General features: G+C 36.4%; 2 protein-coding genes across 4 annotated transcripts in view; one reads left to right on the top strand and one right to left on the bottom strand.

The window, feature by feature from the left end:
• Positions 1-4,977, bottom strand: part of nol6 (nucleolar protein 6 (RNA-associated)) — a 32,918-nt gene extending 27,941 nt beyond the window's left edge. The window contains exons 1-5 of one of the 3 annotated variants that reach the window (XM_028456695.1): positions 4,543-4,977; positions 3,106-3,343; positions 2,813-3,022; positions 2,123-2,736; positions 351-668 (exon numbers count right to left, since the gene is read on the bottom strand). In XM_028456695.1, coding sequence (XP_028312496.1) covers positions 351-377 — 27 coding nt within the window. In that variant the 5' untranslated portion in view covers positions 378-668; positions 2,123-2,736; positions 2,813-3,022; positions 3,106-3,343; positions 4,543-4,977. The other 2 variants (XM_028456696.1, XM_028456697.1) reach the window with 2 other exon arrangements.
• Positions 4,514-12,465, top strand: wdr54 (WD repeat domain 54). Its single transcript, XM_028456700.1, has 10 exons — positions 4,514-4,663; positions 4,949-5,221; positions 6,871-6,933; positions 7,074-7,140; positions 7,929-7,985; positions 8,057-8,184; positions 9,275-9,375; positions 9,625-9,787; positions 11,681-11,755; positions 11,837-12,465. Exons 2-10 carry the CDS (start codon positions 4,997-4,999, stop codon positions 11,966-11,968), a joined length of 1,011 nt encoding a protein of 336 aa, XP_028312501.1. The 5' UTR covers positions 4,514-4,663; positions 4,949-4,996; the 3' UTR covers positions 11,969-12,465.
• Positions 12,466-12,750: the final 285 nt, after the last annotated feature.

Raw genomic sequence — 12,750 nt, 5'->3', positions numbered from 1 at the left:
TCTATTCGAAAGGCTTATAACTAAACATTTTGTGCAATAAGCTGTTACACGAGAATCCAGCAAATGAGTCAGAAGGAAGTCACCAGTTAACACAATCACCAGTTGAAGCCGAACACCAATTCATGAGTTCAAACTATCAGATAAACTGAACTATTTGCGTTATCTAGTAGATAGTTAATTAATACACAGTGTTTAGAAAAGGACATTTGGAATTTGGATTTTTATATAAGATGCAGCATCAAAAGTGTTAACAGTAATAAGCCAATGCAAACACAAGAGCAGTTTTAATAACTAGTAAAAAAATTTTAAAAAAAAAAAAAAACAGCGACAAAATCCGCCACCATTCATACCTCTTCAGCAGGCTTCTTCTGTTTCATGATGAAACGTCTTTAAATATACGAATAAATCCGATGATTCCAAAGGTTTATTCCACTCAGCGTTTTATTCGTAAAGTCCTCACTCTCCACATGTGCCAAGGGCTGGATAAACTTGCTGTCAGGCAAAACATTTCTCTAATTGGCTTAGGATAGGAAAGACTTAAAATGATTGGTTTAAGGTCCTTATGGGCGGATCTGTCAAGCAAAGAGGGTAGGTTGCACCATAGTCTCACACCCGATTGGTGGACGCCACAACGTCATCAGAAAGCGGCGTAAACATTGGAATATGCACTAAAAAAAAAAAAGGTTTAGGACGTGCTAACAATCATGGAAATGAGTGAAATCAAATAAACTAGCAGGAATTTATTCAGCTTCCACCAGTATTAACAATATTAAAAATATATGGTAGCACTGTGCCTATACAATGTACTTATAATAAGCTAAATGAAACAATTGGAGCCTGATGGACTGGCACCACGTCCAGGGTGTACTTCCAACCTAACACCCTGTGAGTGCTATATGGATAAAATGATAGTCAAAAATTAAAAGAGAAACATAAAACACATATACATATATATATACATATATATATATATATATATATATATATATATATATATATATACATATATATACATATATATATATACATATATATACATATATATATATACTATATACATACATATATACATATATATATACATATATATATATATATATATATATATATATATATATATATATATATATAAAACCTAAAAAACCTTTATACTAGCAATTATGATCAAAATAATATGAAATGAAATTAGCTACATGTTGTATAGTAGTTTTCAGTTTATTGGGTGTACATACAGCATTTAATCCAATAGTTGTGTAGAGTATTCCTAAACCATTCAGAAATTTAACATGAAACGTTAAAATCACCTTTAACCCCCATTTATCCTGTTTTTAACTTAAATAGCTCTTAAATACTCATTGTTATTTTTTTATTTTTTTTAATTGTTATTGAGATGAGTTGCTTTTTAAGTTTTAAGTTACAGTAGATTACATGTTTGGAACTCTTATTGTGAAAGGCCAGCCAAGCTATGTGGGTTTTTGTTGAGTTCACCAATTTAAAGTTAACCATCAATTTAACTTTACAGTGCCTCTTTATTTGCTTTTTCTTCTTTAAGCATGGTTCAGGTGGCAGAAAGGTTGTCTTCTGATTGAGAGGTTGGGTGTTTGATTCCAGGTGTACCTGACTATGTGTCGCAGTGTCCTTGACCAAGACACTGAACCCTAAGTTGCTCCCAATGGTTGACTGGTTGCCCCAGTGGTGTGTGAATGAGCTGATATTGTAAAGTGCTTTGAAACTACCTCATTGGGATAAAGCTCTATATAAATCAAGTTTATTTACCATTTAATATATTTAGCAGACAGAATTTTGTACAAATAATCAGGCAGAAATGGTTTCAGGAATACGGTTTATTAGACAAATTGGAATACAGTTATTTTAGTATTTTTGTAAGACAGACAATCAACAATGGCTTTGTTATTGGAATACAATTTTAATGGCTGTTGTCATTGCTTCAGCTGAAAGAGTAACTAAACCTGGGGATCAACAGATACTGGCAGTTGTCTAATTGAAAATAAAAGCATAGATGTGTTACTTGGTATCATTCTGATCAGGTTGGTAAGAGTTAACCATCCAATCTCTGGCAATCCAAGGGAGGAACACCCTTAAATTAAATGTTTGTGCCAACCTTGAGGTGAAAACATTAATCCTGCTCAGCTTTTTGTATGATGGGAAACAGTAGGTTTCTGTTTGGATTGACGTCTTCTTGTGTTTTCTTCTGTAAAACGTCTCTCTTCAAGCTACCATCCCACCAGCTTGCTGCTGGTTATATTCTTATGTTTTCTTGGAGTGTCTACCTTGCATCTTTTCACTGGTTTTTGCATTGCAGGTTTCCACTATTTCATACTGAGGAAAAATTAAGTGTCGCGGCAAGCTGGAAGCATGAAGCTTTGGCACGGTTAGGGTTTCTTTGTGGCTTTGTGATGGTCTGCTCATGAGGCTCAAAGCAGAACTTGTCATACTTTTATTTTCTACCTCAGCTGTGTCTTTTGTTGAGCCGGACAAAGGTGGCGGTAATTTATCTGGAACTTCCTTAGGTGAGATAATAATCTGCTTATTCTTTCTCTCTTTTTTCGTTGGGGAAAAGGATCTTTTGCTTTGAAAATGATTATCAGTGGCAGGCTTCTTGGGACTTCTTTCTTTTTCATCTTGCATTGGTAAGATGATCTTTTGTGCCAAAATATCAGATGGCAGATTGACCTTTGGATTTTTTTTAGCTGGAACACTGTCGACGATTGTTTCCTGTTGGAAGATGATAGTCAGTATTATAGTAAATACATTTGAATATTTGTGCTTTATGAATAAAACTCAGAAGAACCTGGTGTAAGGCAGGAGGATCGTGTTGATGCGTCGCTTTTAGAACCGGCACACATCCTTGAGCCCAAGCATCTAATGCTACTGGCATGGGCTCAGCGTCTTCTGTTCTTGTTGTTTCATCTAGTTCTTCTGATTCATCAAGGCATATGAACTGGCGCTCTAATACCTCTGTGATGTAGCTTTTGGCCCAGAGCACAAAGAATGGGGCTGACTTTAAAGCAAAAGACACAACAATGATGTTTAAGTTAATTGCTCAATGGTCATAAATCTTCACCACAATAAAATTATGTTCACCTGTGTCTCAATGTAAACTTGTAAACAGCCGTCCATGACCTTGGCCACCAGATCATCCATGATCTCAGCCACTACCGTCTCCTTCTCATCAGTCAACTCATTTTGAGTTAAGCTCCCAGGGAAGTTGTCTTCCACCTCTTGGTCCAGTGCTGAAGGTGTGCTCAGCTGGACCGAGGACCTTCCTTCCTGCTTGTCAGCTCGAGACTTGGATGCAGAGCGAGGCATTTTAATTTAGTACCTGCATGTCGTGTGAAAAACAAACAATAGTTGTATTGATACAGTAACAGGATCCAAACCACAAAATAAACATAAAAGAAAAATTAGTCAATAACAGGCTGGCCCCTTTTCTTTAACCCCGTGGATGACGTCACGAAGTTAAGGAAAGGTGTCAGGAGAGGAGTTAGGAAAAGGTGATTGCGTTTGTTTTGACGATCAGATGCTCTTCCACTTAGGTGACGTAATAATCCCACGGCCGCTCCTTCTTTTCTCAGAATATTGGGACGCTCTTTTATCATGGCCACCACTTAAACACTTCCGGGGGTTAAAGGACAGTGGATAGGAAAGTAGATAGGAGGGACTATTCAGACGCAGCCTTGAGCTTTGTGAGAGAAGGGGACAAGACTCCTAAGACTAGTTTGAAAGCCAATAGCCACCCATGTACCGTGCAACGTGCTCATGACGGAGCTGAGTGTAGTACGTTCTGTTGATTTGTTATTTTTGACTGTCTGGACTTTTGAAATTTCCAGTTTGCAAACCAAGAGCAAATACAAGATAAAAGACACTTGATCATAAGTGTATTGACTGCCACTTTTAATCTTAAGGTGCATATTAATACAAGACCACGTCTCAAACAAAGACTATCATGTCATTGATAATGGATGGGAGAGAATTAGTGTAGGTGAATGATAATCATGTGTGAATGATAAAGCATTCATTAAAAGTAATTGAGCGTAAGGGGCCCCCAAAATAAAAGTGCCATAGGGCCCCAAAAATCTTGGGTTGGCCCTGCATGCAATGTCAAGAGAATCCCACCCACCAAAAGCACAAGACATAATAGACGTAACCAGCTGCCAGTTTAAAACTAACCAGCTAACTAACAAATAATCACAAAGGCATCCATCCATCCGAGGATGGATGGATGGATGGATGGATGGGTGGATGGAACATCTAATTTCAAATACCAATTATGTACACATTTTTGATTTCAGGCACATTTAAGATGTACAATTGTTGGTAACAATACATCAATTAAGTATAAAGTACTAACGAACCACCAGTCAGCAACAGAATTATGGCTTATCTAAACCAAACAAATCTTAGTAATAAAAAATATAATAAGATAAACGTTAATTGTATGTACCAGAGAACTAGCTTGTCTCCATTGCACTACTAACATAAAAACGTGTATTACATAAAACAAAACCAGATGATACCTACCCTGTTTACCTTTACAGCGCTTTGTTTTTTTTCGTGTTTTGGTTGCTGTAGCAACCAGCACGCAGAATGACGCGTGACGTCAGCGTACGTCGTCTCTATGGCTGCGGAGGACGCATACTAGGTAATCCTGTTGCTGAGAGCTGCAGCGTTCATTCATTAAACTTTACGGGTAGTCTATGACTGAATATCGCGAATAAACGAACTGTAATATAAAAGAAAGCTTTATTTCCTGTGTTGTACAAAATTAAAGCCGTTGTCTTTCCTTAAAGGTTAATAGTGTTGCTGTTAATGGCGCTAACTAAACTAGCTTGTAGCTAATGTTGATATGCTGCATTGTTGTTTACTGGTAGATAACGGTGGCTCGTGTGCTTAATCTTAATATGCTAATTAGTGTTTACATATTTAGGTGACGTCATATTTCACACGCTGGGTCGATAAGAGCAGCCGCATCACAATGTATCATAAAGAAAAGAGCCTCCAGATCAAAAACAGCGCGTCTGCGTTGTACAACAACCTGGGTGTGTTGCGTATCGCCCCCAAGCAGCTCACCTACTTCACTGTGGTTCATGCTAATGTGGTCAACATGGTCAGTGCGTCCTGGGACGGACTCAACTACTCCCACCGCCAGCTGCAGTCCAAGGAGCCCAACGTGGCCACCAGCACGTCCCTCATCATGCAGGTAAGGTCAATAATATAAATCAATAATATAAAATAATATGAACCAATAATATAAATCAATATTATAAAATAATATAAATCAATATTATAAAGTAATATAAATCTATTATATAAAAAATTCAACCCTTGCATTTTGTGTCCAGACTAGCCCACTACATTATCAGCCATACCATGTAGAAGCTGTTATTAAACATGTGGCTTTTTATGTCTTAATTTGAATTATTATTCCCCCAGAAAACCTTAAAAGGGGGACACCTTTTAACCCCCTTTACTCATTTCCTTTGGCCTTTTTGCAATTTCTTTTGTCCAATTTTTTTTTTTTGTTGCCACTTTTCAAAAAGTTCTGACACCTACCTTTTGTGAATAAATATACATTTTTCCTATTTTTTTTTGTGAATTTTTGCAAGTTCTTTTTGACACTTTTATCCAGTTTTTGTCCCTTCTTTAAATTGTTTTGGCCACTTTTCATCCAAATAAGCCAACTTTTGCCAAATATCTTCCACTTGTTTAGGGTTTTCCTTACATTTTGCCTCGTTTTGGTCTACATTTTGCCTTTTTTCACTATTTTTTGCCACATTTTTGCCCTTTTTCACTATTGTTTGCCACATTTTTGCCCTTTTTCACTATTTTTTGCCACATTTTGCCCATTTTCACTATTGTTTGCCACATTTTGCCCCTTTTCCACTATTGTTTTCCACATTTTACCCATTAAAGCTACCCTTTGCCATTATATACCACCTGGTTCCTCTTTATTTGCCCATTTTTTGACCACTCTTGAACTGCTTTTGGCCCATTTTAGTCACTTTTCACTCTTTTCTCACCATGTTTGGACCAGTTTCGGCCACCTCTAACCATATCTGCCTCCACTCACTCTTCAAAAAAACCAAAAACATAGCGGACCGCACTGGCGTACTTTGGGGTGATGGCTCACCGGGACGATGCCCGGTCTGAATCATTTTAAAGAAAACACAGAATGCATTGGACACTTGCTTGTTTTAGTGATGGGACTTTAATCCAGACTAGAATGAAGCGTAGCATCACAGTCGATGAATGTAAAAGGCAAAAACTGATGAATTAATGGAATGTATAGTATAGGGGCGACCGTGGCTCAGTGGTAGTGGGGGGGGGGGGGAATCCCACTCTATTAAAGTCATTGTCGTCGTGTCCTTGGGCAAGGCACTTTGCCCCTGTTGCCTCGTATGAATAGGTATTAATTAATTTTGCATGAATGTTGGCTGCCCCAGGGTAGCTGTGGCTACATTGTAGCTTACCACCACTGGTATGAGTTGTGTGAATGAATAATAATTTCTGTACATGCTTTGAGTCCCATTGAAAGCTCTATAAAGATTTAAGCCGTTATTATTATTATTATTATTATTATTATTATTATTATTATTATTATTATTATTATTATTATTATTCTTTGTTGAGATATGTAATTTATTTCCATTGATCCCAACTATAAAGTATCACATCAACATTTGATCACCATCATTATACTGTTTTAACACCTCCCATTTAGAAACCTTTCAAAATTAGGCGTAAACCTGTACAATTTAAATAGGGTTTTGCTCCGGAGCGGTTGTGTTCATGTCTTTGTCCTTTTAATGCTGACCATAATGTTTCCATTCGTCAATTGTTGTGCCACAGGCTGCGTTCTGTGCCCTCCCTTCTCGGGATCTGCTGGTGGTGACCTCTCAGAAAGGCATTCAGGTGTGACTCTTTCCCACATATTGAGGAGCACAGCTGTATGTTCTCCAGTGTTGATGTTTCTGGACAGCTGATGAAACGTTTTCACCCTGACAGTGCCAATGCAAAAGTGTTGTTCTCAATAATGAATTTATTTGTTGTAGATTTATGAATCTGACGGCTCCATCATGGTGTATTGGCATGCCCTGGAAACTCCAGAAACACCTACAGGTACATTTGGGGACTAAAACAAAATTGTTATGTGTTTATACGTGTTTACTGAACAAAAATATAAACGCAACACTTTGGTTTTTGCTCCCATTTTTCTGATGCTAATAAGTGCGATGACATGAAGTGACGCTGAGTCACGGACGGACATATTCCGTCAAAATGGCTGACACGCGGCTCGGGGTCACGTGACTGGGAGATCTCTATACACAAAAGACCAATTTCTCTCAAATATTGTTCACAAATCTGCTAGCGAGCACTTTTTCTTTGCAGAGATAATCTATCCCACCTCACTGCACATTTCAGAGTGGCCTTTTATTGTGGCCAGCCTACGGCACACCTGTGCAATGATCATGCTGTCTAATCAGCCTCTTGATATGTCACACCTGTGAGGTGGGATGGATTATCTATGCAAAGGAGAAGTGCTCACTAATATAGATTTAGACACATTTGTTAATATTTGTGAGCAATAGGTCTTGTGTTTATGGAAAATGTTTTACATCTCAGCTCATTAAAAATGGGAGCAAGAACAAAAGTGTTGCATTTATATTTTTGTTCAGTATATATATATATATATATATATATACCATTTGAGTGTTTACAGACATTCTTTTTTTCCTTTTTTAAATTTAGTTTAAAAATGTGGTTTGTGTGTGACAAGTAAATCTATTGCAGGGTATTTCAACCTTGGGGTGATGACCCCATGTGATATAAAAAGGGGGTCACGACCTGAAAAAGGTTGGGAACCACTGATCTAATGCTTGAACCCAAATTGCAAATGTGTATTTCAGAAACTGCAGTTTTTGCTCGAGGAATATCAGCCGTGTGGGAGAATTACATATGTGTGGGTAAGTAGTAAATACTGTGTCACGACATAGAGTATTTATTTGGTGTTTCACTCCTTTGGCTCCTTGTGCAGGGGTTTCCTCTGGAGCGATTCTGGTCTTCGACATTCCCAGTAAAGGAAGTAACATCACCCTCTCAGAGGTCCTGGAAGAGCACAATGAGTCCATCACTGATATGGCCCCAGAGTGCTCTGGTAGCCAGGTAATGTAATTAGCTCCAATTCTGAATAATACCAATTGTTGAGGTGATATAGGTCATTTCTCCTCTTAACCACTAGATGGAGACATTGAGCAGAGCAGAAAGTGTCAGATTCTTCTTAATGTATTGTTCGGTATCAGTTTATACCAAGTACCAGGGTTGGGGTCAGTTACATTTTTCAGTTACAATTATATTTTCATATAATTGTAATTGTTCAATTACAATTACCAGCATTTTTCCCAATTACAATTAATGTAAAATATTTTTTTTTTATCCTCAAAGTTAACAAAGTTCAATTACAATAAATCACAATTACTGAGCCTGAAATAAATAACTTCATAAAAGTTAACCTTCCTCTTGTGTTAGCTTTCTGTTAGCATCTCTTATGATAACGGGTCCTAAATCAGCTGTAAAATACACTATAAACAAATATCCATCATCTAGTTTCTTTACTATCTATTGATTACCTTGTTTGGCTTCCTAATCAATGAAAATATAGGTTTTAATATTTTTGGTGTGGGTGTCTGAGCCTTTCTTTGTGCCAGTATAACACTTGATTTCATTATTTTGTAAATGGTAAAATGTGTGAAAGCTTGATATGAAGCATATTTTAATTTAATTGTTAACGACATACAGTATGTGTAGAACTGTACACAGAACTGTATCACGGTTCCCCAGTTTTGCGTAAAATTATAATTGACATTTTTATAGAATTTTCATTGCAATTACAAATACAAAGTCAATTATCTGAACTCAATTACAATTTAATTACGATTACGACGGCAACAGTTTTTTTAAAAAGTACAATTACAATTTTAACTACGCCATCATTGTAATGAAATATTAATTACGCGATTACAATTCTAATTGACCCCAACCCTGCCAAGTACTATGCTTTAAAATGCTGGTAAGATCACATGTAAGCACTAACTGAGATCTATTGATCGATATAATCAATGAGTGGTAACACATTGCACTAAAGAGCCTGTGTCTGATTGTCCAAGATGCAAGAAAATGATTGTTTGTTTTAATGTAAAACTTTAACAATAATGTGATTATTTTTTTTTTCTCACTGCGGTGTGTGTTCCTTCAGGAGTGTATCGCTAACCTGGTTACTGCGGATGATGGAGGCAACCTTTGTCTGTGGAAGTCAGGGGAGGAATTTCAGGTGCTCAACAAAATTCCCGGTTTTGAGTACGTGCTTTGTATTTTTTTTTTTTTTTGGTCATTGAAAGAATCATCTTGAACATCCCTTGTTGCCTCTTCTAATGGTGCACTCGTCTGCCTTCATCTACTCTCTTTTTCTTCTTCTTCTTCTTCTCTTATTGAATTCACCGTCATTTACTTTTCCTCTAATGTAATATCCTTTATCTTTTCTCTGCACTTCCTTCCCGGGGGGGTGTTTGTTTTGTTTATACCCCCGTCACTCTCCACCACTCCCAGTATGAGCTGCTCATCAGTCAAGTTGTGGAAAGGCACAGTGGTGGCCGGATACGGCTCGGGACAGATCCGTCTATATGAGGCAGTGACGGGAATTCTGCACGCTGAGGTCAACGCTCACGCTCGATGGATTTACTCGCTGGACATTGCTCCTTTTTCTGGACTGGTGAGACTACAGGGAATTCATGTGATCTTTGACCCTTTTTGGTAACACTTTATATTAGGGAACACTATTAACCATTAATTAGTCGCTTATTTGCATGCAAATTAGTCACATATTGATTCTTAATTAGTCATTATTGAACACTTATTAATGCCTTATTCTGCATGGCCTTATTATACAACCAGTAAGCCATTTACAAAGAGTTTTCCCTCAATAACCTCAGATTTATTACTTATTAGTATTAAGTAAGGAAGTTGTTGTATATGAATTAGGATCTCAACATGCTAAGGTTAGGATTAGCGTTAGAGTAAACGTTAATCCTAATCTTAACCCTAATCCTTTTTGGACCGCGAGACTCCCATTAAGTGTATAATAAGGCCCTAATAAGAATAAGGGATTATTAAGTACTTAATAAGGCCTCAATAAGCACTTAATGATGACTAATTCATTACCAATATGTTAATAATGCTAATAAGCGACTAATTAATGGTTTTTATAGGTGTTCCCTAAACTAAAGTGTGTGTTTGTGTGTGTGTATAATTTGTTGTATTTCTACCAGGGTTGGGGTCAATTATAATTGTATTTGCGTAATTGATAATCATGATGCAATTATAATTGTAATTGAGTTCAGATAATTGACTTTGTGATTGGAATTGGAATGGAAATTCTCTGAAAACTGTAATTTATAATTGAATTAAAACCAGTGGAACCATGTTATAGTTCTAAGGCTCACACATTCGTAGTTAACAATCATGACAATATGTTTCATATTAAGTTTTCCCACCACCCGTCAGTTCTCTTCAGGATCATTTTACCATTAAAAAAAAAAAATAATAATCTAAGGGTACACTGACAGGAAAAAGGCTCATACGCCCCCACACTAAATAATATTAAAACCAATATTGTCATGCATAAGGAGGCCGAACAAGGATAACCAAGAAATGAAAAAGTATAGAAATTAGATGATAGATAATATTTTTTAGTGTGTTTTACAGCTTATATAAGACATGGGTCAAAACTAACCCGTCGTCATAGGAGATGCTAACAGGAAGCTAACACAAGAGGAAGGTTACGTTGTATGGGGTTATTTATTTCAGGCTCAGAAGTTGTAATTCATTGTAATTGAACTTTAGTAATAGAGAACATAATTGTAATTGATTTTCAGTGGAAAAATAATAATTTTAATTTTAATTAGGGCTGGGCAAAAAAAAAAAAAATCAATTTAATCAATTTATCGAATATATATATATATGTATTTTCTCTTAAATTTTTTTTAATTTTTTCCCACCACAGTTTTTTCAGACTTTTTCACGTTCCGTCCTTGTAGGTTACCGTAGCACGATGTGAGCGAGCCCCCTCTGTGTTTATATTTGTTTACCCTTTGAGTAGACTATATGTGTGCCACAGGCATTTTCAATTTTATATTTGCACTATGCTGAGATGCTAAGGGAAGAGTTTATTATTTTTGTAATTGTATCGTCATATGTTATAAAATATGTAGTTATCTAATTTCTTAATCAGAAAACTGAAGCAACTGTGAAGCTGCTGTTGCACTTTTGCTTAAACCTGGGTTAAAGCTTGAAATTGTTGAATAGACAGAGCCTCATTTACTTTTTATTTGGGGATTGTTCTATGCGTTTTTGCTCTTGAGGACAATCACAGTTGCACTTTTGTCATTTTTAAGTGCATTAAAAAATAAATAAATCAAAAATCTAATCAAAACTCCAATTTTTCAGAGCAAAATTGCCCAGCCCTAATTTTATTTGAAAAAAAAAAAAACACAGGTCACCGTATAGTTGAATTGTAATTAAACATGGATAATTGAATACAGAATTGTTATATAAAAATTGTAATTGACCCCAACCCTCTTTTTTTTCTACTTTTTATTTGTTGTAGCTGCTTTCTGCTGCTGAGGACTCCCTGGTCAGGGTGTGGCACCTCTCCATGACCCCAGAGACCAACACAGTGGAGGTAATAATAAAGCAGATTGAACTGAGACTCACTTATCCATCCACTACTACCTTATTTATCTTATTTATTGTCTTCTTACAGGTTGCTCATTTGCATAATGAGTGTGTGACTGACACACAGATCTGCGGTGCCAAGTTCTGCGATGGCGATGGTTACGCTTTTGCAGTGACAGGCTATGATTTGAGTGAGATTATCCGCTATGTGCAGCCATAAGGGCATGAGAGAGAAGCACTTTTGTTATATTATATATATTTGTATATTTATATACTTATATACATCTTGTAGGGAAAGCTATATGAACTGTGCTCCTATTTAATGTTTTGAAAGGCACTGTATGTTTATGCTGAAATATATGTGAATACAGTTGTAAACAGTAAGTTACGTTATATAGTCTGATGCAAGTTTAATGTTACAAACAAAGCAGCGTCTGTACATTTTTAAACCCACCCATAAATGCAGAAGGGGGTGGTGTTTATTTAATGTTTTCTGGATATGACCAGATGCTGTAGGAACATATAGCTTTCACTAGAGGGCAGAGTGGAGTTAGTTATCAAATATAATCAGCCCATTCAGGAAAATTCCACAATATTCCACAAATGTGTATTTTTTTCAGGCACCTGTGTTAAATCATGGAGAAATGTTAGTTTTCTTTATTATGTGGGCTTAAGAACATTTTACGTCTGCATTAAAAAATAAAATAAAAAAGAGCATATTTTTGTTTTGTTTGTTTCTCTTTGTGTGTGTGTGTGTGTGGATCTTTTTGTAAAATTTTGTTGAATTTTCCCCACATCAGAAAAGCATCTTTTAACCTTACGTCATTACGTACATCTCATTTGTTTATGAAAACTCATATCTGCAAATTTAATTTTAATTTTACTACGAACGTGTGAAAAAAGAAAGAAAACAGAACAGAGATCGTCATCATAAACAAAATTCATCCATGTGTGAAAATTACAAAAAAATAAGGGGGGGGGGGGGGGGGGGGGGAGTAAGAA

Source organism: Gouania willdenowi, chromosome 9 (genome assembly GCF_900634775.1).
Source record: "Gouania willdenowi chromosome 9, fGouWil2.1, whole genome shotgun sequence".
NCBI classification, from domain to species: Eukaryota; Metazoa; Chordata; class Actinopteri; order Blenniiformes; family Gobiesocidae; genus Gouania; species Gouania willdenowi.
Note: the sequence above shows the minus strand (reverse complement) of the source record. Positions and strands in the feature narration are given on the sequence as shown.

What these genes read in the sequence shown, in the direction of transcription:
- wdr54 (XM_028456700.1), top strand. Translation starts at nt 4,997, where the DNA reads ATGTATCATAAAGAAAAGAGCCTCCAGATCAAAAACAGCGCGTCTGCG. An exon ending in GGAGAATTACATATGTGTGG is followed by an intron (nt 7,986 to 8,056) that starts GTAAGTAGTAAA and finishes CTCCTTGTGCAG; the next exon opens with GGGTTTCCTCTGGAGCGATT. An exon ending in AACAAAATTCCCGGTTTTGA is followed by an intron (nt 9,376 to 9,624) that starts GTACGTGCTTTG and finishes CACCACTCCCAG; the next exon opens with TATGAGCTGCTCATCAGTCA.